General features: G+C 47.2%; 1 protein-coding gene across 1 annotated transcript in view; it reads right to left on the bottom strand.

Annotated features, from left to right (window-relative positions):
* LOC309567518 (ABC-type organic anion transporter ABCA8-like) overlaps nt 1-26,965 on the bottom strand; it is a 201,140-nt gene that overhangs the window by 85,071 nt on the left and 89,104 nt on the right. The window contains exons 16-22 of the mRNA XM_082272902.1: nt 25,236-25,326; nt 23,222-23,361; nt 22,198-22,317; nt 21,368-21,569; nt 3,983-4,149; nt 2,460-2,587; nt 2,159-2,296 (exon numbers count right to left, since the gene is read on the bottom strand). Of these exons, the coding sequence (XP_082129028.1) occupies nt 2,159-2,296; nt 2,460-2,587; nt 3,983-4,149; nt 21,368-21,569; nt 22,198-22,317; nt 23,222-23,361; nt 25,236-25,326 (986 nt within the window). The remainder of the gene's footprint in view (nt 1-2,158; nt 2,297-2,459; nt 2,588-3,982; nt 4,150-21,367; nt 21,570-22,197; nt 22,318-23,221; nt 23,362-25,235; nt 25,327-26,965) is intronic.

Genomic DNA, 26,965 nt, shown 5'->3' with positions numbered 1-26,965 from the left:
CGGACTGGATGACCTCTCATCTACCGATCCATCTTGGAATTCCCCAGGAGGATTTTTGATACACGCTTTTTACATACGCACAAATGTGAGTGCATATTTTAATGCAATAAATATGTCTGTTTTAGTCTGCACTTAGAGGCGCCTCTTCCTTTTCTTTTTTTGCATTCAGTTTGCTTTGTGCCTAGTGTCAATTTTTCCTGTAGAATATTATTATACAGGATTTATATATTATTATTGATATTACTATTATTATTATTTTGCAGGATTTATATATTAATAGTTATTATTATTGTTATTATTATACAGGATTAATATATTAATTATTATTATTATTATTATTATTATTATTATAATACAGGATTTATATATTAAATATTATTAATATACAGGATGTGTATATTATTATAATAATACAGGATTTATATATATATTATTATTATTATTATAAAGGATTTATAGATTATTATATAGGATTTATATATTATTTTTAATATACAAGATTAAGATATTATTATTATTATTGTTATAAAGGATTTATATTTTATTATTATACAGGATTTATATATTATTATTATTATACAGGATTAATATAGCTCCAACATTTTGTGAGTGCTTTACAATATAAAGGGAGACAGAACAGTTACAACACAATAAGATACAAGAGGATTAGGAGGGCCCTGCTCCCGAGAGCTTACAATCTAATAGGATGAAGCAAGTAGTAGGAAAGGTAATAGGTGTGGGGGATGAGTTGATGGAAGATGTTGGTTGGAGGAGGGATAGGTTGGCAAATGGCAGTATCACTCCAGGTTTATTCCTATCAGGCCGTTTCCTTCAATAGAAGAGATCTCCCCATTCTTTCTTCTCCACACACATCAGATCTCCACTTAGAGGGAACGCGGACATTACTATTTAATGATGATGAATATTGTATTGATTTCCCCCTTTTACACAGAACAGCACACAGAGCCAATCAAATCACTTCCATCTCACAAAGTACTGCCCCCCACTGAGACACAATCTGACCAATACATTTCCAGTGTTCCATGTATAGGATGGGTCACATTGAAAGACCTCTACCCATGTATAAGATGGGTCACATTGAAGGATTTCTCCCCATGTATAGGATGACTCACAGTGAAGGACCTCTCCCCATGTATAGGATGGGTCACATTGGAGGATTTCTCCCCATGTATAGGATGGGTCACAGTGAAGGACCTCTACCCATGTATAGGATGGGTCACATTGAAGGATTTCTCCCCATGTATAGGATGGGTCACAGTGAAGGACCTCTACCCATGTATAAGATGGGTCACATTGAAGGATTTCTCCCCATGTATAGGATGACTCACAGTGAAGGACCTCTCCCCATGTATAGGATGGGTCACATTGGAGGATTTCTCCCCATGTATAGGATGGGTCACAGTGAAGGACCTCTACCCATGTATAGGATGGGTCACATTGAAGGATTTCTCCCCATGTATACGATGGGTCACATTGAAGGATTTCTCCCCATGTATAGGATGGCTCACAGTAAAGGACCTCTCCCCATGTATAGGATGGGTCACAGTGAAGGACCTCTCCACATGTATAGGATGGGTCACATTGGAGGATTTCTCCCCAGGTATAGTTCAGGGTCACACTAAAGGACTACTCCCCATGTATAGGACAGGGTCACATTGAAGGACTTCTCCCCATGTATAGGATGGGTCACATTGAAGGACCTCTACCCATATATAGGATGGGTCACAGTGAAGAACCTCTCCACATGTATAGGATGGGTCTCATTGAAAAGAACCTCTTCACATGTATAGGATGGGTCACATTGAAGGACCTCTACCCATGTATAGGATGGGTCACAGTGAAGAACCTCTCCATATGTATAGGATGGGTCACATTGAAGGACTTCTACCCATGTATAGGATGGATCACATTGGAGGATTTCTCCCCATGTATAGGATGGGTCACAGTGAAGGACCTCTACCCATGTATAGGATGGGTCACATTGGAGGATTTCTCCCCATGTATAGGATGGGTCACAGTGAAGGACCACTCCCCATGTATAGGACGGGTCACATTGAAGGACTTCTCCCAATGTATAGGACAGGGTCACATTGAAGGACTTCTCCCCATGTATAGGATGGGGACATGGCATACTCACAGGAATCACAGGATCACTCCAAGTCTGGATGCGTTTGCTGGATTTGGAGATCTTCAGTTGGGAGTTACTGATAACATTTACAAGTACTGGTAAGGCATTCATAGCTTGGGGGTTCCCTATGATGGTATATCGGTAACCCTGTACAAGAAGAACACAGGAATGAAGAGGGACAACATGGACACATAAGACTACACTTCGGGCTCTATGATACTTTATATAGTAGAAGCAGAATTTCCTCTGGAGAATATTCTGTCATCCAACACACCCGGCAGTGCTGGCACGGTATGTATAACCTGCTCACCTCTCTCCCTCCGGACACTTCAATGGCTCCTCGGTATGAAGTCGTGTTTGGGTCATACGGACCGTCAGTGACATCAATAACTATATCCTGAGAGGTCACAGCCTGGGTGAAATCCTCAATAGGAGAACCTGTACAGACATCCATAAATCATATGTGTAATGTTTCCAAATACGTCACCACATACAGGGACAGCATTTCCCATAAACATCACCTGGCAGACACCCCCAGAATTACACATTTACAATCGAGAGCCCTCAGATATATAGAGAGTACTGGGAGATACAATGTTCTGTCACTGGTCTGAATACAGACAAGATGATAAATAATACATATTAGGGTCCCCTGTGTTATAACAGAGGAGGAGATTATTCGTATTGTCATGGAATGCCTTGGCACACCGCTTAGGTGCTCCTGCCCTCCAAACCCTTGCAGCAGACAGAGGGAAAATACCAGCCCTGTTACCCCAAGCATCGTACACGTACACAGAGAAGATGTTGGGATGGAACCAAAGGAATGACTCTCTATTGAACAGAAATACAGGTTTTTACACTTGAAAAGTAGGTCAGCCACCACTTGAACAATAAACAAAATATTTATCCAAAACATCACACAATTGGTTAGATAACGAGGTAGAGCTGACACAAGTCTTCATAGGAACATACAGTATCCCATTATAAGAGACTCCAAGAGTTAGCTAAGTTAGCGAACAGACTGAAACTATAGGTGACTCAAATAACAATGGGAATTCGCATTTGGAGGCACACAATGGGAGAGACGTACTTATCAATACACACATAACAAACAGTGATCCCACCCCACCTCAGACTATCCAGCAACAGTCTATGAGACAAACTGCTACAATGTTCCAGCAGTTTGAAAAGGTGGAAATAATTTATCTTCATAGATTTATTGAGGGATATTTTTGATTAATATTTCTGTCCCATTTGAAGGAGCTTCTCCAACCCAGTCTGCAGGATGGCCACCATATTTTCTCTAAACATTAACCTGTACAGGATTAATATTACACCTTTCCATCCACTCCAGAAGGGAAGCTTTATTGTCCTTATTCAGAGAATTAATCCAAACCTCGCTCTAAGTGTTCATCACATTATTGTCCATCAATAGAGAATGATCTTCTCTCTCCATGGGCCATAATCAGTGGGTAGGAGGCTTGCCCCTAGTCCTCTCAAAAAGTCCCTGTCCTGGTTGGGTCTGCCATACATATATTAGGGTCCCCTGTGTTATCGTAGAGGAGGATATTGGGGTAGCCAGTGTTATTCTGAAGGAGGAGATGATAGATATTAGGGTGACCTGTATTATCACGAAGGAGGAGATAATAGATATTGGGGTCCCCTGTGTTATTCTGGAGGAGAAGATAATAGATATTAGGGTGACCTGTGCTATTACGAAGGAGGAGATAATAAATATTGGGGGTCACCTGTGTTATTCTGGAGGAGGATATAATAGATATTGGGGTCCCTGTGTTATTAAGGAGGAAGAGATAGTAGATATATTGGGGTCACCTGTGTTGTTACAGATGAGAAGGCGGCTGTAGTAATGATGCTCCTTATCTCCGGCCCTCAGGAAGTACAGGTCTGGTCTCAGTTCCCAGGTATGGATGGTCTTTAGATTGCGGAATACAGAGAAGAGAATGATCATGGGGATGATGCAAAGGATTATCAGCAGCAATCTGCAAAACAAGAAAACACCGGAACACTTATTCCACTAAAAGACAGAACAGGGCTTTTGTGCTCACCATAAACTTCTTTCCTTGGAGACCCTTGAGGGACACAGAAAGCCTTTTACCTTCCGGTTATACTGCCACCTACATACTGGATTCTGGCAAACAAAAACCTATAGGCCGGCCCAAGATAACTCCTTTCACTACCAGCATTCCTCATTTTTGTAGGAAGTAGTACTTAAGATATTCTTTGAGGAACACAGTGGGGGGGGGGGGGGGGGCGCTACTAAAACTGAAGAGTGCAGAATCTGGTACAGCTCTGTATGGCAGCCAATCAGCTTCTATCTTCTGCTTCTTCAATTAAGCTTTGACAACAAAACGTGGAAGCTGATTGGTTACTGTGCAGAGCTGCATCGTATCCAAAAGTAGACCAACTGAGGGGGGCAACACAGCAATCAATCAATAACAGGCTCAACATGAACAGTTTAAAAAGTAGGGACTTCTGGAACGTAGGCCAGAAGCTGGAATCAGATGGGACCACAACCTCCACCTAGTACTAGAAATGTGAGACCAGAAGACCAGGTCATAGCATTGTATTACACAACCAATGCTTGATGGCAGAGGACCAAGGAAAACTCGCATAGCCAATGAAGTACTGTATGTCTGGAGGGGGTACAAAGAAAACCGATTATTAGCTAGCTAGATCATAAGCTGGTGTAGCACTACCCCCGTAGGAGCTGCTGATTAGATTATTGGGTCTACACCCTGCCTAACAACCCAAAGAATTGGCTCGAACCCTCCCTAGGCACAACTGACCCAGAATAGGACTGGAATACCAAATGGCTACACAGATTGGAATATAACACTTCAATAAATAATAATGACCTGTTACCTCTCTCCAGTTGCAGTCCTTCTGGGTAACACAAGGTGACCACACACAAGCTTGTTTTTAAACAGGGAAGTTATTTACTGTAAATCAAATAAACTGTTTCGATACAGTAAAATATTACTTTCCAAAAGGATATACTGATTAATTAATCAAAGATAAGATAAATACTGTGATATCACTCCTCAAGGGCACATTAATTACTTCAGGAAATGTCTCAGAGCCTATAGGACCACCATCTTAATCACAATTATACTTTTGGAAATGAGGCTCAGCATTCAATTAGACACAGTACCAGACAGACAGACCTATCTGAGTCCCACATGCGGTTCCGCTGTTTCTTCTCTATATCTTCACTAGCAACGTTGGTGCGCGCACAATTTGTAATCCACATTGAGGATGGATGATCAATAGAGAGAATGGCAGCAAACAGTTAGTAATCACCGTGGGGTGTCTGTGCAGGTTTGGCAGTAAAACTTCTGTGAGAGATGTACTGGGCCACCTGGTATATTGCCTTCTACTACTTTAAGGCTAATCCTGACTAAAGTTACTTCTTTGATAGATAGAGTCAGTTTTTGGGCAGGTGCCCTCTCACCAACAGGATTTTTCCCTCTGGAACTCTCCACTGCTGACTTAGTCTCCGTTCTTTGTCACCAGCCGGTCTAGGTATTGGTGGTGGATGAGTCTGGTCTCTGCAAAACATCGATGGGACCTCCAGGAGGGATCCTCTACTGGAGATGAAACACTGCAGCTTAGTTACTTCAGGCCCAGGAGTTTCGGCCTAGCATGCAGCATCAGCCCACAGCGCTGGCTTCCTGCTTGTCTCACTGTGTCTTTCCCAAGAGAGTGAGCCTGGCTCCTCCCTTCCTTTATAAAGCTTCCCCCAGAAGGCTGTGCGGTGAGGCAGTGCACCCTGGTACTCCCAGAGAATTATGGATGATGTAGTCTGTTTATACTTCCTGACAGGAAATCACATCATAGGAAAACCCAGATCAGCTGCAATGTGTCATTTTGGCCACTAGATGGAGCCGAGTTCCTTCCAAATCTCAAACAGTCATCTTTATGCATATGAAACCTCGCTACACACTCCCCCCACTTGAGAAACTTTGGTCCCCAAAGAGGACAACAGCATGTACTCCAGTGCATATGTTGGCAATACAAAAAAAAACATTAACATATGCATAACAGGGAATCATCTTCCTTTTCATAAGCAGAGTTCAAACTTAACAACTGCATATTACAACACAGGTTCGACACAGGAACCTCCCACCAATTGTCGGGGGAGGGAAGGCAATTCTGTTCACAGACCCCGACACTTGAGTGGCTTGTACAGATGTGCCTGGGGGGTGAGCTAGGGTTGTCCTCCACCAAATCTGCGGTGGAAGAACTAGGCTGATCAAGAGTTTGTTTGGAAGTAAAGATAGCTTCTTCCGAGCATTCATCCAATTGGTCATAAGTCAGCCTTTTGGGTGGGTGAATGGCTCTTCTTTCCCTCTGTTCTTTGGGATGCACGATCTCAGAGGTACTAGGACCAGCCGCTTCTGGGGATTCTTCAATGGCCTCTTTGTCATGTTCCAACACACAGGAATCTGATGTTTCAAGAGCGGTTAGTTCTTCTTCAGAGAAAGGTGCAACCTCCTCCTCAGGATCTTCATCATCAACTGCTTCTTCTGAAAGCATGTGGAAAGGTATGAATTCGGGGGCTTCTGCCCGAAGGGTTCCTCTTTCAGCCAATTCGGATGAAGTCAGGTAGGCAGGTCTGGGTTCTGGTGACTGAGATGACCACATCCAGTCAGGTACCTCCTCTTCATCTTCCAGGTCTTCAGATGGAGAATTTCCCTCCCTCACATCTGGGAGTGTCGACTGAGATCTGGTGACTGGTCTGGACAGGCGAGAGGTCGAAGGGGTCTCCGGCGAATCTACGACAGGAGGCATGCGAACTGCTTCATAGAGAGGTAGTAGATGGTTCCTATGCCAAGTCTTTAATGGACCCACACTTCCTTCAGGCCGAATTTGATACACAGGGAGATTTGGTAATTGCTTTCAGATAACATAAGGTTGGGACTTCCAATGGTCTGCCAACTCGTGTTTTCCCGGGACACCCAAGTTCCTCAGCAATACCCTGTCCCCGGGTTGCAAGTCTTGGATCCGAACTTTTAAGTCAAATTCCTTTTATTCCTCAGTCCACGTTGATCAGATGCAGGCGCGGGCTGGGCCGGGGGGCAAGGTGGCAATTTCCCCCTGGGCCGATCTGATCCCCCTCAGAAAAGGCCGCTCAGTATCTTGTGTCTCAGTCGGTAGTCGGTACTCGATTGAAAATGGGAGGCGCTCACGTCGCTCAGGCACTTACAGTCACACGCAGCGCTGACAGCTGACACTGTCTGTGACTTCCTGGAAGTTCCGGCGACTGCCCTGCCCTGCCCTGGAGACCTGGTTGCTAGATCACCGCTTAGCGTCTAGCAACCAGTGACGTCACGGTCTCCAGAGCAGAGAGGAGGACCCATGCAAAGCGCCGTGGTCAGCCGTCCTCCGCGCCGATTACTGGCCCCAGCCGCTCGGCCCCACCCACCTCCGGCTCCTCCCTCCATCCATCAACATGGGGCCGATGCAGAAGAGAGGGCTGGCCTGGCCTGGTAAACTTACGGCGGCAAATCGGCAATCCAGATTTAAAGTGAAGTTACCTGCTGGCTGCTGCGGTGGACACAGTATCTGTGAGGACGTGGTCGGGACTCGGAGAAGAATTTCCAGTGAGTGGCAAAAAAAAAAAAAAAGTGTAATGTGATGTGTGGACAACATGTGGAGCATTTTTCCCCTGTACTTACCCCCTGGCACTGTATACAGCCTGTATATTGATGTCTAGCTGCTCCTGGCACTATATACCTGTCTCATACCTGTATTATACAGGTATGAGACAAGTATTTAGAGCCAGGAGCAGCTAGACATCAATATACAGGCTGTATACAGGCCAGTTAGAAAGGTAGTAAACCCTTTTTTTTTTTCTTTTTGACCCTGCAAGACAAACACATAATGAGCTAGTATGCATCGCATACTAGCTCATTATGCAATACTTGCCTTAGAACGAGCCCCCGCCGTGCCGCCTGCTTAGCTGGATGACGGGCGACATGTCCAGTCGCCCGTCTTCCGGGATTGCGGCATCTGGCCATCTGATTGGCCAGAGCCGCGGTGACGTCGCGCGGGAGCCGACGGTCACGGCACCGGACTCTGAAGAAACGGCACCAGCGGCCGTTCCTTCAGAGCGCATGCGCCAGTGATGTCACTGGCTGCATGTAAGGTAAATATCTCCTAAACGGTACATGTTTAGGAGATATTTACAGTACCTATAGGTAAGCCTTAATATAGGCTTACCTATAGGTAAAAGTGTCAGAGGAGGGTTTACTTCCTCTTTAAAGAGGAAGTAAAGTCCCCCAAAAAACCGAGAAAAAAAAAGCCCTGTAATGAGAAAGGCATAATGAGCTAGTATGCATCGCATACTAGCTCATTGTGAAGTACTTACCTTAAAACTAAGCCCCCGCCGTGCCGCCACCTTAGCGACAGGACGGCGACATGTCCGGCCGTCCTGCTTCCAGGTTCGCGTCCTCCGGCCATCTGATTGGCCGGAGGCGCGATTACATCACTCCCGCGCCTGAGCTCTGAAGGAACGGCAGGGGTGGCCGTTCCTTCAGAGCGCCTGCGCCAATGAGGTCATTGGCTGCATGTACTCTAAATATCTCCTAAACGGTGCAAGTTTGGGAGATATTTATAGCACCTATAGGTAAGCCTTAATATAGGCTTACCTATAGGTAAAAGTTTGTGAGGTGGGTTTACAACCTCTTTAAAGATGAAGTAAACCCTCCTCTGACACTTGTACCTATAAGTGATCCTATGATAAGGTTTAACTATAGGTACTGTAAATATCTCCTAAACATGTACCATTTAGGAGATATTTACCTTACATGCAGCCAGTGACGTCACTGGCGCATGCGCTCTGAAGGAACGGCGGCTGGTGCCGTTCCTTCAGAGTCCGGTGCCGTGACCGTCGGCTCCCGCGGCTCCGGCCAATCAGATGGCCGGATGCCGCGATCCCGGAAGACGGGCGACTGGACATGTCGCCCATCATACAGGTAAGCGGGCGGCACGGCGGGGGCTCGTTCTAAGGTAAGTATTTCATAATGAGCTAGTATGCAATGCATACTAGCTCATTATGGGTTTCTCTTTCAGGTTGCAGCAAAAAAAAAAAATAGTTTCATGGGTTTACAACCTCTTTAAAGGTATTGGGTCCCTGAGGTCCCCTAGGGCTCCCCCTTGTGTCATGGGAGCGTAAGCTGGCCGCAAAGGAGGAGGTCACATGTGTAGATCTCAGCCAGGGTTCATGCTGGGACTTGCAGTCCTTTGCTTTTGGGGAAGTAATCCCTCCAAAAGTGAAGGACTACAGGTCCCAGCATAAGCCCCTCAGAGCTCAGCATGTGTCACCCACCCCCGATCCCCCAACTAGTGAAGGACTACAGGACCCACTCATCCAGCTTAACCACTTCCAGACCGCCCACCGCATATATAGTGTGGCAGGGCGGCCTGGCTGTGCAAAATCACATACCGATGCGTGATTTTGTGCACGGGTTCTAGGGGGACGCGACACAGTGGGAGCCAATCACCAGGTCACCTGCGATCATGCAGGAGAATGACAGAACGGCGGTCTGCCTTTGTAAGCAAGGTAGACGGCTGTTCTGTCAAAGGAAGATGGAGATCTGTGTTTCAGCTGAGCTGAAACACAGATCTTTTTATTTTCTCTAGTACATCCATCCCCCACACAGTAAGAAAGCATTCCCTAGGAGCAAACTTAACCCCTTGATCACTCCTAGTGTTAACCCCTTTCCTGCCATTGTCATTTATACAGTAGCAGTGCATTTTTTAGCACTGATCACTGTATTAGTGTCACTGGTCCCCAAAAAGTGTCACTTTGTGTCAGATTTGTCCGTCGCAATGTCGCAGTCCCACTAAAAAGCTGGGCATGGATGGTGAGTTGATTCGGTAGTTCAACGGGCCACTTGACCGGACTTGCCCCCCAGGCTTAAGGCTGCCAGCCCTCCCCTGATCAGATGTTGCCTGAGCTTTATCATAGGCCGATTTCAGACTCTTCCTCAGTCGGTCCACATATCCCTTGTGCGATGCTAAAGAGGTGTGATCGGGCGAGATGCCAAAGGCCAAGTCCACTGGCAGCCGAGCCTCTCGTCCAAACATTAGACGATAAGGGGAATATCTTCCCTGATCTGAATGGAGGTGTTGTGGTAAGCCATAGTGTACAAAGAACTTCTCTACAAGAACTTTGGCTACCGTTGAGGCCTTCTGATCCTTCGTTGGGAATGCTTGGGCGTATCTGGTAAAGTGGTCTGTTACCACAAGGACATTCCCTTGACCACTCAGATCCGGCTCTAGGCAAAGGAAATCAATGCACACCAGTTCCATGGGTCCCTGGCTTTGCAGATGGCCCATTGGGGCTGCTTGACGTGGCAGAGTCTTCCTCTGTATGCATCAAACACAAAAATGACAGTATCCTTCAACTTCGGCCCTCATACAGGGGCCAGTAGAACCTGTCTCTGATAAGCTGAAAAGTTCTTGGTCCCAGATGGCCATGATTATCATGAAGAGCAGCCAGAACTCTCTCCCTGTATTTAGCTGGTAAGAACAGTTGCCACTTCTCCTCCAGATCTTCGGATGGGCCTCTTCGGTAGACCACCCCTTCTCGGATCTTTAGCCGGGTCCACACTCTATGCAACAGACGGGCCCCTTGTGGAGAGTCTGTTAGAAGTAACTCAGGGCGCTGGATCTCCAAGGCTTACAAAAGAAGTTTTGCCAGAGGGTCTTCCAGCTGCTCTTTCCTCAAGTCCCTTTTGGACAGCCGGGGTAAATCTTCCCCTTCAACTTGGGTCACCCTGCAATAGTATTTGGGTACTCTGACAGCCGAAACCCCAATCTCTTCGGCTCTTGATCCTCCTCTGGATCGAAGTTCAGTTCCCTGATATAGGGCACGCACCCCTTCTGGAGCCAAATGGGTCCATTCTTCATCAGGTTCGTGTGGTGCATACAACCTTCTGGATAGGGCATCTGCATCCCTGTTCCCGACTCCTGGCCGATACTTTAGGCTGAACTTGAAGCTAGAGAGGGCAGCCAACCATCTATGTCCTGTGGCATCCAGCTTGGCTGTGGTCAACAGATAGGTAAGTGGATTATTATCCGTCTTGACAATGAATTCAGCTCCGTACAGGTAATCTTTCAGTTTGTCAACCACTGCCCACTTTAAGACCAAGAATTCAAGTTTGTGGGTAGGATAATTATTTTCAGCAGGTAGTAGACTCCTGCTCACGTAGGCGACAGGTCGCAGGTGACCCTCATGTTCCTGGTAGAGTACCCCGCCCAGCCCATCTCGGCTGGCATCGACATGTAGTTCATATGGTTTCAAGGGGTCTGCGTAGGCCAACACAGGGGCAGTGGTTAGATTATTTTTCAGCTGAACAAAAGCCCCTTCACATTCTGGGGTCCACTGATCCTGGATGGACTCCTTAGCCTTCCGGGGTCCCATGGTGGACTTCACCGGCTTGACCAGTTCCGGAACGTCATCTTCTTCGTTCTTTAGTAACTCATTGAGGGGTCGGGCAATCTTGGTGAACCCCTCCACAAACCTCCTGTAATAGGAGCAAAAGCCCAGGAACGACCGAAGTTCGGTCACATTTGTAGGTCTCGGCCAGGAGGCGACAGCATCCAGCTTGTCCGGGTCGGTAGCCACCCCTTCTGCAGACACGATGTGGCCCAGGTAATGGACCGAGGACTGATAGAATTGGCACTTCTCAGGAGAAAGTTTCATGCCTTCTTCATGTAGCCTCTTCAGGACCTTTTCCAACCTCTCCTCGTGTTCTTCCAAAGTTCTGCCAAACACGATAACATCATCCAAGTATACCAGTACCTCTATCAAATTCATATCTCCAACGGTCCTTTCCATCAGCCTTTGGAAGGTAGCAGGGGCCCCTGACAACCCCTGAGGCATGCAATTGAACTCAAAGAACCCCACAGGGGTGATGAAGGCTGTCTTCTCCCGATCTTCAGGGTGCATGGGGATCTGATAATACCCACTCTTTAAGTTCATCACACTGAACCACTTCGCCCCTGATAGGCTCTGTAGGGCGTCTTCGATTCGAGGAGTGGTATACTGGTCTGGGATGGTTCTTCTGTTCAGCGTTCGGTAGTCGATACAAAGCCTCAGAGATCCGTTTTTCTTCCGGACTACCACTATCGGAGAAGCATATGGGCTCCTGGATTCTCGGATAACCCCGGTCTTCTTGAGTTCTGCCAGCTGTTGACGTAGATCTTCTAAGTCACCTAAGGGGACTCGCTGGGCTCTTTCCCTGAAAAGTTTGTCCTCACTCAGGCGGATCTTATGAGTGGCACACCTGGCACATCCCACGTCGAACTCGTCCTTAGAGAATATTTCCCTCCATCAAGAAAGTTGTGCCTTGGCCCTCTCCACCCATTCCGGTGGGAGGGCAGCGTTTCCAGAGCAGAGCTCTTCTATGACAACTTCACCCCTTTCCTCCTCTTTAAGATCAGATGGGACAACTGGGGTAGCCGGGTTAACTTGGCCCAACAGCACTCTGGCCGGTACCTTCACCGGTGTAGTAGAGGTGTTTCTGACACTCACTAAAACCCTTCCACGGTTTTTCTGTAACACCTTCAAAGGGATCTCTTTGGGGATTACTTCTATCCCTCTCTCCTCTTCCTGTGGGCCTGATTCAAAGATGATAAAAGGGCCCGGCTGTTTCCATGTGAGTTTGACCGAAGCTCTCAGACAAGCCACCTCTCCTGGCTGCAAGACCTTTTCCATTCTGTCCAACTTCCAGAGTCTTCCAACTCCTTCTGCAGGAGTCTTTTGCTCCAATACTAGTCGTTGATAGGCCTGCCGTAGCATGGGGTGGATCCTTGGCGTTGGAGCATCCTGTCCCTGGACCAGCTGTGTCAGGAGGTGCCTTACCAGGTCAGTGTTGGTCCCTACGATGAGAGAGCTTTTGCTGGCCCCTGGCGGACGAGGACAGACCACCGCTAGGGTGTTGAAGGTTTCAGCTTCACCAGCCACTGATGGGTCAAAGGTCAACTTGATTGGCAGATACCCATCATAGGGAAAACTTTGAGTTCCGATACCCCATATCTCTAGATCTTCCAGTTTCTGCAGAGGTAGATGGGTGAGGTGTTTATCATAGAAGTCTCTATACAGAAGAGTCACTTGGGCCCCAGTGTCAAGGAGGGCTCTTGTGTAAATTCCTTCTACCTGGACGAAGACTACAGGGGAAGGCCTGACCAAGTTAGTTGTGAATTCTTTTGAAGTGGCCTTGTTGTCTGATTCAGTTCTCTGCACCCAAGCTCTTTTCTTCTTTTTTTTTATTGGATTCAGTCCCCGCTGGGCCCGGCATGCATTGATTTTCCTCCCCTCAGTAGCCTGGAGTATAGAACTAGGGGTGTTGTACCTAGATCTGACTCCCTGACTCAGTTTCCCTGAACCAGTGAGCCTCTTGGAGTCCCTTGAAACTGGCGGGCACCCGGTCGACTCCTTCACCCAGGCCCTCTGAAGTTTTCCACTGGCTTGCGAGGTTTTGAGACAACCTTCCCTGGGCTGGGACATACTCCTCTAACATGTCCTACTCCCCCACAGTTGAAACAAGTTAACAATCTCCTAGGTCTCGGTTCCGGGTCTACTCTAAGTTTAGGAGGTTTATCCGGTTTCTCTGACGCGAGAGTAGATGTAGATGCCTGACTAGTCAGGATGGACACCATTTCTATCAACTGGGACACCTGGGTCTTTAGGAGTTCAACTTGCGAGTCACCTTCTTTTGCACTTATCACTCTGACACGAGCAGTGGAGTCAAACTGCCGACTCTTTCTTTTGTTGTCCAACATGACCTCTTCTTCTCTGACCATTCGGATCAGGTCAGGGTATTCCAGAATGCCACCATCTTGGCGAGTTCGCAACAGTATGGAAATGGGATCTAAGGGTTGAGCCCCTCTCAGCACCTGCCGTGCACGAGTCTCATCCACCTTTCGGGGGTCTATCCCTTTCTTTAACAGGATCTAATGGATGATCTTATCCAGGTGTCTAATAAACTCAGACAACTTCTCTTCCTTTTCTTGGTAACAGTGGTCTAACTGGTAAAGAAGTTCAGTCACATTCTCCGTCTGACGAAATACGTCTTGCAGAATGTCCAGATAATCCTGCGCAGTACAGTTCTTTTTGCTTAGCTTGAGATTACGTACGGCCTCTAGTGCAGGTCCCCTTAAGCTTTCCGTGATTCTCTGTTTCTTTTGCTGTTCTGGTACCTCCCACTCTTCCAGAGCCTGAGTAGCAGTATCTAACCACTCTTCAAACCCATCTTCTGCTGAAGGCACAGGCTGTTCCCCAGAGAAGGTCCTGAGCTTCATATATCCAGTCATCAGATAGTTTGAGGAGTCCTACTACATTTTGCTACGATTTCTCCGAGAACAGCACACAGTTCTGAGCTAAAGGTGGTCAAAGGTGGTGACTCTGGACTCCCTTCTTGGACACCTTTTTCTTTACTGGATCCCCCAGGAGTGGTGGAGGAGGGACCTTCGGTAGGGACTTCTGGATGTATCAAGAAAAGTTCTATCTGGTCAGTAGTCTTTACACTGGTCCCCTTAAAGTAATCAGGGACCCCTTTCCTCCACTCACACAATGCATAAGTGTGTGGAACGGTGGTGTCTGTCTTTATGTCAGTCACCCAGAATTTCCTGTCTGTGGACAGTGCCCTTAAAACTGGGAGGAGGTTTTCCTCAGTCCAGATCTCTCCCTTGATTTCAATCACCAGGCCATTTCCCACTACGACATTATCTTCCCTGCACCACTTGGCTGCAGCGGTAGGGTCCATTTCTGCGTTGAGAGGGATTCTGTGGCTGAGAGGGTTGTGTTGCAGGACTGTAGATATCCCGGACGAGCTCCCACATGTAGCACTACCCCCGTAGGAGCTGCTGATTAGATTATTGGGTCTACGCCCTGCCTAACAACCCACAGAATTGGCTCGAACCCTCCCTACACACAACTGACCCAGAATAGGACTGGAATAGTGATATCACTCCTCAAGGGCACATTAATTACTTCAGGAAATGTCTCAGAGCCTATAGGACCACCATCTTAATCACTATTATACTTTTGGAAATGAGGCTCAGCATTCAATTAGACACAGTACCAGACAGACAGACCTATCTGAGTCCCACATGCGGTTCCGCTGTTTCTTCTCTATATCTTCGCTAGCAACGTTGGTGCGCGCACAATTTGTAATCCACATTGAGGATGGATGATCAATAGAGAGAATGGCAGCAAACAGTTAGTAATCACCATGGGGTGTCTGTGCAGGTTTGGCAGTAAAACTTCTGTAAGAGATGTACTGGGCCACCTGGTATATTGCCTTCTACTACTTTAAGGCTAATCCTGACTAAAGTTACTTCTTTGATAGATAGAGTCAATTTTTGGGCAGGTGCCCTCTCACCAACAGGATTTTTCCCTCTGGAACTCTCCACTGCTGACTTAGTCTCCGTTCTCTGTCACCAGCCGGTCTAGGTATTGGTGGTGGATGAGTCTGGTCTCTGCAAAACATCGATGGGACCTCCAGGAGGGATCCTCTACTGGAGATGAAACACTGCAGCTTAGTCACTTTAGGCCCAGGAGTTTCGGCCTAGCATGCAGAATCAGCCCACAGCGCTGGCTTCCTGCTTGTCTCACTGTGTCTTTCCCAAGAGAATGAGCCTGGCTCCTCCCTTCCTTTATAAAGCCTCCCCCAGTAGGCTGTGCGGTGAGGCAGTGCACCCTGGTACTCCCAGGGAATTATGGATGATGTAGTCTGTTTATACTTCCTGACAGGAAATCACATCACAGGAAAACCCAGATCAGCTGCAATGTGTCATTTTGGCCACTAGATGGAGCCGAGTTCCTTCCAAATGTCAAACAGTCATCTTTATACATATGAATAGAGAGGAAGAAACCAGCGCTATGGATATGAACTTCTGAGCCTCTGAAAGTAATTTAGGTTGCAGCCACCAACCAACCCCTAAAAATATAGGGGTTAGAGTATAATATGGGGGAGAAAGAGTTGGAAATGGCGCTACCCAGAGTATGTATAGTGAATACACAAAATAACTTATTTTGTGTATTCACTATACATACTCTGGGTAGCGCCATTTCCAACTCTTTCTCCCCCATTTTATGCATATGAAACCTCGCTACACTGGTTTACTGGAACCATCTAGAATATTGGCACAAGGACCCGAATCACCCAAGAAAATCCAGGTGAGATCAGCAAAAAGGACTTGCAGCCTAAACCATAGTGAAGGATGGTAGATAAATGTCTCAGAGAACTGGAACCAGACAGAAGGACCAAGAAACAATTTCTTCGTTGAGGGAAAAATCTGAAATTGTCCTAGGTCAGAAGCAAGTCCTAGGCTTCAACTCACCTGCCCCCAATACAGACCCAAAATTAAGTGTGATTCCATGCATGGAAAACCTGACAGCTCAGACACTCAATGTGACGGATTGCCTGACATGCCGCCTGGGTATTTCCACCGAACTACAGCTTCCTCCAAACTTCCCAAATTAGCAGACAGGACTACTATATTAGGTTAGGACTGCAGATAGCAAATTTACCCCAAGCATCAGACAGAACCAATGTTGGAGTAAAACAGGACTGGACAAGTATGACACACAATACAGCAAACCAGGGCTTTTTTTCAGCTGGAACTTGGTGAAACTCAGTTCCACCACCTCTGGCTCAGGCCCTCTGCTCCCTGCTCACCACTATTACTTGTAAACACAGAAATCCGGCTTTTTACAAGTGACAGCTTGTCTCCCAACAGCTGAGTGCAGGATGGAGACAAGAGAGATGCAGGTTCCTGGAGTGCAATGCAGATGCTGACACCTCCACTGGATGATCTCCCTAAAAGTGAAAGAGGCAGAGCCAACTACAGTGTGCGAGGAGGTACAAGAGACTGATGCTTCAGCTTAATACAGCAACAAATGTATGATATGTAGAAGATGGTGGACCTTTTAAGGAGGTGAGGAGAAGATGGAGCAGTGGAGAGAGGGTTTGCATGCAAAGGTCAGAGCTGAAGAAGGGTGAAAGTTAGATGTGGATGGGGAAAGAAGAGGTAAGCAGCTGTGGAAGAAGGCTGAACTCTGCACTCTGTATGCAGCGCACCCTCGAACTCTTCACTCTGTGTGTAACCTCTCCCGAACTCTGCACTCTGTACATAATGCCCTCCTAGTATTAAATACCCCTTTGAGATCCTCCCACTGTTAGTGAAATTTTGCCACACCCACTATTTGATGAGGTTTGGAGGTGCATGGGGGGAGGAGGGTTTTGGGGGGGTCGTGGTTGAGTTCCTGTACCTATTTTCTTAGAAAAAAAGTCCTGCAGCAAACAATAGTTGATGCCAGGAAACCTGTAACAGAAAATAAAGTTTCTTCACCCCCTGCACATAACATATGGCTCCAGAATAGAAGTTCCACTATGCACAGTATGCCAAGGGGTCCCAGAAACAGCCCCTCCAGCCCTAATTGCATGGAAAGGGATAATTCACGGCTAGCCAGGTACCCAGGGAAATGATAAAACCCTCTTAGGGAAGGGTTCCTTTTAATCCCAAGAGAGGGGTCTCCTTAGTCCTGGGTCCATTGTCGGTGGGAAGGAGCTCCTCTAGGAGCCCACGTCGCAGTGGTTTCTGTCACACTCACCTCCCAGAGACGATGAATACCAGGAAAGAGGTCATTGATGGTGACTTGGAGTAGAATTGTGTCCAAGAAGTCTAAATGGCGATTCATGAAATGGCCAAAGAACCCAAGAATTATCCTACGGAGGGAAAAATAGGGTAAAGTACATGGGGACTCCCCATACAAGGACTTAGACATAGGATAGAAGGTGAATTGCCTATCAAAAAATAGTAAGGTAGAATCCAGACATGATAGTGCTGAGAGACAGATTTCAGACCAACATTGCTGCATGAAAAGGGAGACACCCTAGGGTGATGTCCCATTACAGGCCTTATTGGAACTTCCTTCCTATCATTGAGTATCGTAAGCATCGCAGATTTAAAGATGCTCCTGAATATCCAACAACCTGTTAGAGCCTATGCAACAACAGTAAGGAACCTTACCAAGTGAGCAAAGTACATTTGTCAATCCAAAGCAAGTAAGAATGATGGGAAGACCATGTTAGAGAAGGAAAAGCTTAGATCCAGGCATGTCCATACATTTGTGTTAGTCATGATTAAGGTTGTTTTAGGCAGAAACTCTTTGACTTTCTGTGTTGTTTACACCACTATTTAAAGAACGTCAAGCAATACTATGATTTACCTTGGTGCTAGCTTCTCTCCTAAGCCTGCCCATACATAGATCCAAATTCAGCTGATCCCTGCTAAAATGGCCAAAATTGGATCCATGTATTGTCGGCTTTGGAACACACCCGGGTATAAGGACAGTTCCTCCATGTCTACATGTAACCAGCAGGGGAAGCCTGTCAACCAGTTTTCCCAACAGGCTGATAATAACATATTCCTGAAGGTGGGGGGGGGGGAGGACTTCCCCAACAGCAGAGCTGGAAGACCACCACCAGACCAGAGTCTACAGTACCTCAGGGACACACAAATTGGTCTGTTAAGAAATTCTGACACCTTGTCCTATAACAGTGCGTAGTGTTAACAGGGTCTGGGGAGAGACTGGAGGAAAGGCGCTGCCTCAAATACGGTTCCCCAAAAATCCACAAATCTCATGTAGCAGCTGAGAGACAGACAAATCCTGGGCAGAAGGACAAGGATATGATATTTGATAGACTAAAGATTTGTCTGCGGAAGAAACATTCTGGTCCCCCTGAAAGCAACGAGAAGACTCCTGTGCTAAATTCAGAAGATTTGGGATCCAAAAAAATTGTTGAAACATCTGGACAATCAGAGAAACTTATAGAGATATCCAGGGCTTTTTTTCTCAGAGAATAGGTTCAGGAACTCCCCCCTTTCGAGTCACCCTTTGACTCTGCCCCTTACCCACCTCCAAGCACCGTTCCTTGGTTCCACCCCTTACCCACCTCCAAGCACCGTTCCTTGGTTCCACCCCTTACCCACCTCCCACTACCACCCATTTTAGAGAATATAGACCCAAGTATTATTTAGTGGTTCTAAGTATTTAGCATGGAAATTGTTAATGATAAGAAAGACAGTAAAATAGATCTAGCAACAATGGACACTCCAACGACAATAGATCCACCCCAGAAACAATAAATTCTGAACAGCCAGCCTCAATAGACCCTCCAGCAGCCAGAAACAAAGACCTCCTCCCTCAACAGTACCTCCCTCAAAGCAACAACTGACCCCCTGCAACATAAGACCTACCCAGCAACAATAGATCCCTGCCAGCAACAATAGACCTTTCCAGCAACAATAGACCCCCCTGCAAAAATAGATCCCTTCCAGCAACACAAGGTTCCTCAGTAGCCAGCATCAATAGACCCTACAGCAGCAAGCAACAAAAACCCCTCCCTCAACAGTACATCCCTTCCAGTAACAACTGATCCCCAGCAACATAAGACCCACCCCAGCAACAATAGACTCCTTGCGAGCAACAGAAGAACTCCCCACCAACAATAGACCACCCTTCCTACACAAAAAGAGATTCCCTCCAGCAACAGAAGATCGCTCAGCAGCCAGCATCAATAGACCCTCCAGCACACCCCAGCACCTGCTATTACATAAATTCAGTTCTGGAGGTGCCGGAACTGCGTTCTCCCGCGTTCCCCCTGGAAAAAAGCCCTGGAGATATCCAACAAAGGCTGCATCAACTGTTGGCTCAACATGAGGTCACTTAAGTATTGGAGGTGAGGAGCCAAAAAGGGAGTAGGAGGCAAAGGGTCTGTTTGTATCCCTGCAATATCATTCTGCACCTAAGACTCTGAAAGGTGGTGGGAATGCGTTTAAAGCCTTTGTGGTCAGTGCCAAACAGGAACTGGGTAAACTGGGCCACAAAGTGTTGTCTGACTGTAGCACAAAGTCTGGGCAGTGGAGCTAGGAAGGACTCTAACAACGAATTAGACTTTATGAGCAAAAAAAAGCAGGCTTCCAGGCTGCAGCCATCAGCACCTTCAGAGGCGTGGAATAAACACCCCGGAACCATCAGTGGAATGTGAGATGGGGACATCTGCTATAGGGGGACGGTCCTTTCTGTGTCTAGAAGCAGACATGTTGTGACCATGTAGTTACCTCAGGGTAAGGCCTCCGGTACTCATGAAACCCAGACAGCTGGAAGCAGGTAAGGGTCAGATAGCAGAAGGTTACCACGGTCACTGTAGGTGAGCAGTAGGAAGGAACCAAGGACTGGAGTTCCATATGGCTATTCTGCAAGTGGGAGCAGCAGGGAGATGCTTTCTAGATGAGTACACTGGGAAAGAGCACAGAGCGTGTGAAACACGCTACCTAGCAGATGATGCCAGCGCTCAGTCCTACAGCATTAACACCTTCAGGAAATGGGGATTTTAAAGGCACCCAGCAACCTATGCAAATGAGGTAGTCCAGTGTGCTGAGTCCTCAGAGACAGGGGAAGCACTCAGGCAATGCTAGGGACTCTGGACCTGGAAAGTGCTGCATGTGGCTAACTTGTTACCAGAACTTGGTCTGGAAAGGGCCTTACGAGTCACTCATTGCCCAAAGGTCACTTTCCAAAGAAATAAAGAAGAAAATGCTAAGAAAAATGAGTCAGACCTTTAACAGTAGAGCTGAGTCCCTCCTCAAGACCTGGATACTAGCAAAAGACTAATGCATGCTGGGAGTAGTAGGGGTTTGGGCTGGCCTACAGTTTCTTTGTTTGCCAATGTCTAATCCTCATGTAAGTGTAGTAACCTGAAGGTGAAGGACGTCTTGTGCCCCTCAATGGACAGATATGTGAGCCCTGTAGGCTTGCAAGTTGCACTGGTATGCAGTATGAATGTATGACGAGCCCTCATCTAATCTTTCCTGAGGCTCATTCCTGGTCCAGATGTGTCCATCTGCACCCAATGGAAGACTTCAGCCCTGCCTGGTGCTTGCTAAAAGCTCGATTAAAGCCACAGACAGCAACCCCATTAGGATCTGTGTCCAGCAGGCCCAGGCAGGAGCTCTATAATGTTTTCTGGTTCTAGGTTTGTTAATGCTTGGTGTAGATATGGTGCTTCAGTCCAGGATTGTACAATGAATATGGTGTGCACTGGAGATGGGGTCAGGGTGAAGGGCAGATGAGGTTGGAGTATGAAAGGTGGTTAGATGAAGGCAGTACATACTTACATGGCTCGAACACTTTTCATGTTGTGCTTTAATTTCAGGAAGCGTATTTTAGCGACAGCCAAAGTCTGCTGCCTCCACAGCGCCAGACCAGTGAGGGTGACATCCCCTGAATCGGCCATCAGCTGTACAGAGTCCTCCATTTCTGAACTGGAAATCTCTCTGTCCTCTTCACTGGTCATCTCCTGACCAAACACGCCATAATCTGCACCACAAATACAGACATCGCCAATGGACTTCCTTTATATCCCCGGCAAAGACTATACTGAAGGGTGGCCAGCACTCAATGAATGTTGTGTGTGATCCACAATGACAGACAACTGCCAATACCTGGCCACTGAGCAATGCATTCTGGGGAATATCTCCTCCTCCTAATGAGCTGGTATCTGGAAGCCATCAAAGCAAACCAGAACTCAGCAGCTTAGGCTAGACATAGATGGGCAGCATTGGGGATAAATGACCACTGCCGGCCTGGCTTGTAAAGTTTCCAAAATCACTGTGTGTATGTCTGAGACTGCATGGTCCCCCATGAATTTGGTTCCCTTTGTGAGTACCAGCCGCCCCCATCCCCACTAACTTCAGCATAGACGTGGAAATGTGGAGAAGATTGAAGGACCAGGTGGATAAAGGCCGGTCTGCCCATGGGGTTTATTATTACAAGCATTATTCTTCATCTATGGTCATCCTCAGAGTATCCCACCAGGAGGATCTGTGACTGGTTGCAGTAGGTTACAGCACCCCCTGCTCTGAGAAGAAAGTGTTCTCCTGTTCTGGCCTCTGGACCCCTCCCAATGGTAATTCCCCCCCCCCAATGAATAGCTCAGGCACTGTACCTCCTTGTTCAACCTCCGTCTCCCCCTCCAGCTTCAGGAAGACGTCATCCAGGGTCGTCATAGAAACACCATAACTCACAATGTCACGTCCAATGCGTTCCTCCAGGTGGGAGAAAAGATCTGAGTGTGAAAAATTCCCAACACGTTAATCCAACAAAATGTATATTCCCGGTCATGTGATGAGGGACCATAGCCATGTCACTGATCATAGGTACAAAATACAGGTGTCAGGTAAGATCATACGCTACCAGAATACAGGACACAAAAAACAAACATCTTCTACAGACAATGGATAATGCTGTGGAAAGGATGGAAGGAGTCTGGTAGCTGGAAGATGTCCAGGTTTTTAAAGGTTAGGGTGAGTCGGGTGGATTGTGGCCCAATGATGGGGGTCAATTTCACAGAGGTGGTGGAGGGGGGGTCTATTCAACAGAGGTGGGGGTGTCCATTCTATAGAGGTGGGGGGTGTCCATTCTACAGAGGGGGGGGGGGGGGTGTCCATTCTACAGAGGTGGGGGGTGTCCATTCTATAGAGGTGGGGAGTGTCCATTCTACAGAGGTGGGGGGTGTCCATTCTATAGAGGTGGGGAGTGTCCATTCTACAGAGGTGGGGGGTGTCCATTCTATAGAGGTGGGGGGTGTCCATTCTATAGAGGTGGGGAGTGTCCATTCTACAGAGGTGGGGGGTGTCCATTCTATAGAGGTGGGGGGTGTCCATTCTACAGAGGTGGGGGGTGTCCATTCTATAGAGGTGGGGGGTGTCCATTCTACAGAGGTGGGGGGTGTCCATTCTATAGAGGTGGGGGGTGTCCATTCTATAGAGGTGGGGAGTGTCCATTCTACAGAGGTGGGGGGTGTCCATTCTATAGAGGTGGGGAGTGTCCATTCTACAGAGAAGGTGGCTACACTGTGTAAGGACAGGGTGAGTCTGGTACCTGGGAGGGTGAGTCTGGTACCAGGGAAGGTGGCTACACTGTGTAAGGACAGGGGAGTGTGCTGTGTGAGGATCCAATCACACTGGTACCTGGGAAGGTGTCCATGTTGTGGAATGGCAGGGTGAATGTCAGCTCCTTCTCTTTCTGGGCAGATAGTTTGGCACTGGAGACGTGCTGCTTCATCAGAGAGGTCATAATGTTCGGGTCACAGGAAGGAGTGATTTGCATCCTGGAGATACAGAGAGATATAGAGGAGTGCAGGAAGAGTAGATATAGAGGAGTGCAGGAAGGAAAGATATAGAGGAGTGCAGGAAGGAAAGATATAGAGGAGCGCAGGAACAGGAGATGTAGAGGAGCACAGAAAGGAGAAATATTGAGGCGTGCAGGAAGGAGAGAGATATAGAGGAGTGCAGGAAGGGGAGATATAAAGGAGTGCAGGAAGGGGAGATATAGGGGAGTGCAGGAAGGGGAGATATAGAGGAGTGCAGGAAGGGGAGATATAGAGGAATGCTGGCAGGAGAGATATAGAGGAGCGCAGGAAAGAGAGAGATATAGAGGAGCACAAGAAAGGAAGATAGAGAGGAGCTCATGAAGGGGAGATATATTGGAGCGCTGTAAGAGGAGATATAGAGGAGTTCAGGAAGGAAAGATATAGAGGAGTGCAGGAAGGAGAGATATAGAGGAGTGCAGGAAGGAGAGATATAGAGGAGTGCAGGAAGGAGAGATATAGAGGAGTGCAGGAAGGAGGGATATAGAGGAGTGCAGGCAGGAGAGATATAGAGGAGTGCAGGAAGGAGAGATATAGAGGAGTGCAGGAAGAGGAGATATAGTGGAGTGCAGGAAAGAGAGATATAGAGGAGTGCAGGAAGGAGAGCTATAGAGGAGTGCAGGAAGGGGAGGTATAGAGGAGTGCAGGAAAGAGAGATATAGAGGAGTGCAGGAATGGGGAATATAGAGGAGTGCAGGAAGGAGAGAGATATAGAGGAGTGCAGGAATGGGGAATATAGAGGAGTGCAGGAATGGGGAATATAGAGGAGTGCAGGAATGGGGAATATAGAGGAGTGCAGGAAAGAGAGATATAGAGGAGTGCAGGAATGGGGAATATAGAGGAGTGCAGGGAGGAGAGATATAGAGGAGTGCAGGAATGGGGAATATAGAGGAGTGCAGGGAGGAGTTATAGAGGTGCGCAGGCTTTGCTGGCAGGTAAGGGTGAGAAACAAGGATTGGTTTCCTAATTGTGTGCAGGATTGTTCTCCTCATGAACTCTTCCTGCACTCTATCCTGTCAGGAATACATCCTATTACAGCAATCAACTGTCACCTCAATTTAGTCACCAGCTCTAACCAATCCTCCACCCACTTCTGAGACCACATACAGGATGACTGACACCTCTAATGTCCTTCCAGATCCCCCTATACAGGATGAGTGACACCTCTAATGTCCTTCCAGATCCCCCTATACAGGATGAGTGACACCTCTAATGTCCTTCCAGATCCCCCTATACAGGATGAGTGACACCTCTAATGTCCTTCCAGATCCCCCTATACAGGATAAGTGACACCTCTAATGTCCTTCCAGATCCCCCTATACAGGATAAGTGACAACTCTAATGTCCTTCCAAATCCCCCTATACAGGATGAGTGACACCTCTAATGTCCTTCCAGATCCCCCTATACAGGATAAGTGACACCTCTAATGTCCTTCCAGATCCCCCTATACAGGATAAGTGACACCTCTAATGTCCTTCCAGATCCCCTTATACAGGATGAGTGACACCTCTAATGTCCTTCCAGATCCCCTTATACAGGATAAGTGACACCTCTAATGTCCTTCCAGATCCCTCTATACAGGATAAGTGACACCTCTAATGTCCTTCCAGATCCCCCTATACAGGATGAGTGACACATCTAATGCCCTTCCAGATCCCTCTATAAAGGATGAGCGACACCTCTAATGCCCTTCCAGATCCCCCTATACAGGATGAGTGACACAACTAATGTCCTTCCAGATCCCCCTATACAGGATGAGTGACACGTCCAACATCCTTCCATGTCCCCCTATACAGTATACTTGGCGGGGATTGCAGCCTCACAGGAGTCTCACCTCAGGTGATATCCGATTCCCCATTTCCTCTTCAGAAACAAAGACGATCCCAGACATTTCAACCGCCCAGCAGAGATCACCGCCTTCCGATCTACAGGTGTGACAAGGTGAGGAATGAAGAAGATCACATCCAGAAAATATACCAGATAATCCCGCTAATTGATGGGAATAATGACTTTCATTCATCAGAGAGAGGGAGTGACCAGAATGACGAAGTGGACGGAGGACACAATGATGGTGGAGAACAGATATCAGGCTGAGGACACAATGGTGGTGGAGGGCAAGGCTTGGTTAGGGGGCAGAGAACAGGAGAACACAGAGGTGGTGGAGGACAGAGATTTGGCAGAGGGCAAGGTTCGTTGCAACTGGTCTTCGAGTCTGTACCCTGATTGTGACAAGGACAGAGATTGGGTGGAAGACACAGATTTGGCAGAGGACATGGTTCAATTGGGTGACAGCGATCAAGAAGGAACACAGAGCTGGTGGAGGACAAGGTTCAGTTGAGGGATAGAGATCAGGAGGACAACACAGAGCTGGTGGGGGACAAGGTTTGGTTGGGGACAGAGATCAGGGGAAGATCACAAAGCTGGTGGAGGACTGTAAGGGCCTGGACTTGAACCCGGTACCTCTGCTGTGTCTGGCAATGACTCTTCTCCCTGAGCTACCTGGGATGCTGGACAGCACCCTGTCTGGTCCATTGGACAACCCTGCCTTGTGCCTTGACTTCTGGTGAACCTTAAACTCTTTGCTCCTCCCATGAACTTCCTGATTTAAACCATGTCTCTGTACTTTCTGTTTGCCAGATTATTGTGCTCTCTTCAGCTAGTATCTTGCTTTTTTTTCCCCTGCCGCTGTCCATGTTTTGCTTATCGACCTTTAGCTTGTTCCTCAAATACACTTCTGACGGATCCTAACCTACAAATACTAGTTTCTGACCTTTGGCTTGTTTACTCACTGCACTTCTCTTTGTTTTTTCCCTGCTACTGTATATCCATACTTGACCCCAACTTGCTCACCTCCTGGTGGGGCGATTCTAAGGACCAAGACCTCTGGTACTAACATGCAGCAAAACCCATCTCCACTGTGACAGACCTAGCTGGGACAGAGGCTTTTGGAGAGGACTGTGAGCAAGCCTCTTACCCAGTGACTATGGGCCCTGGCATTTAAGGAAACACCACTCTTTGGAAGGTGTATGCCTGGGGGATCTGTGGAGTGGTCTTTTTTCTGATTCAAGTTCATGTCTCCCCAAAACACACAGACTCTGGGAACTTGAGGTTCCATATCCACATTTAGGGTCTCTAGGCCTCCAAGCAGCAATGACTGTAGATGTTAATGAAATCCGTTTAAACCACTGGGAGCTCCTGCCATAATGTGTTTATTGTAAGAAGGTCTCCTGCTATAGTCTGTTACCTACTAGTCTGAGGAGGGGGGAGATTACTGTTTTTATTGTTAATTGTGCTAATTAACTCATCTATTGTCTGCTAGCAAACTACTGTGGGGTGTGTTTATTCTTGTAATAGTCTGTATTGTACTTTGTGAGCTTGATGTCGACAGGTTTGACTTGGAATAAGACCTCTGAGTGTCAAGGTGGCTAGTTGTTTAATCAACTTAATGTTTCTAGTATATGTTGGCTAATTTGACTATACTCTTAAGGAACCTCTATGATGGGATTAGCCATGAGTCAGCTGTACCTCGTTATCTAAACCATTGCGTGATGTTTTGGGTAAAGA

This window comes from Pelophylax lessonae (assembly GCF_965119305.1).
Source record: "Pelophylax lessonae genome assembly, chromosome: 11".
Taxonomy (NCBI): Eukaryota; Metazoa; Chordata; class Amphibia; order Anura; family Ranidae; genus Pelophylax; species Pelophylax lessonae.
This window is presented reverse-complemented; position numbering and strand designations above follow the sequence as displayed.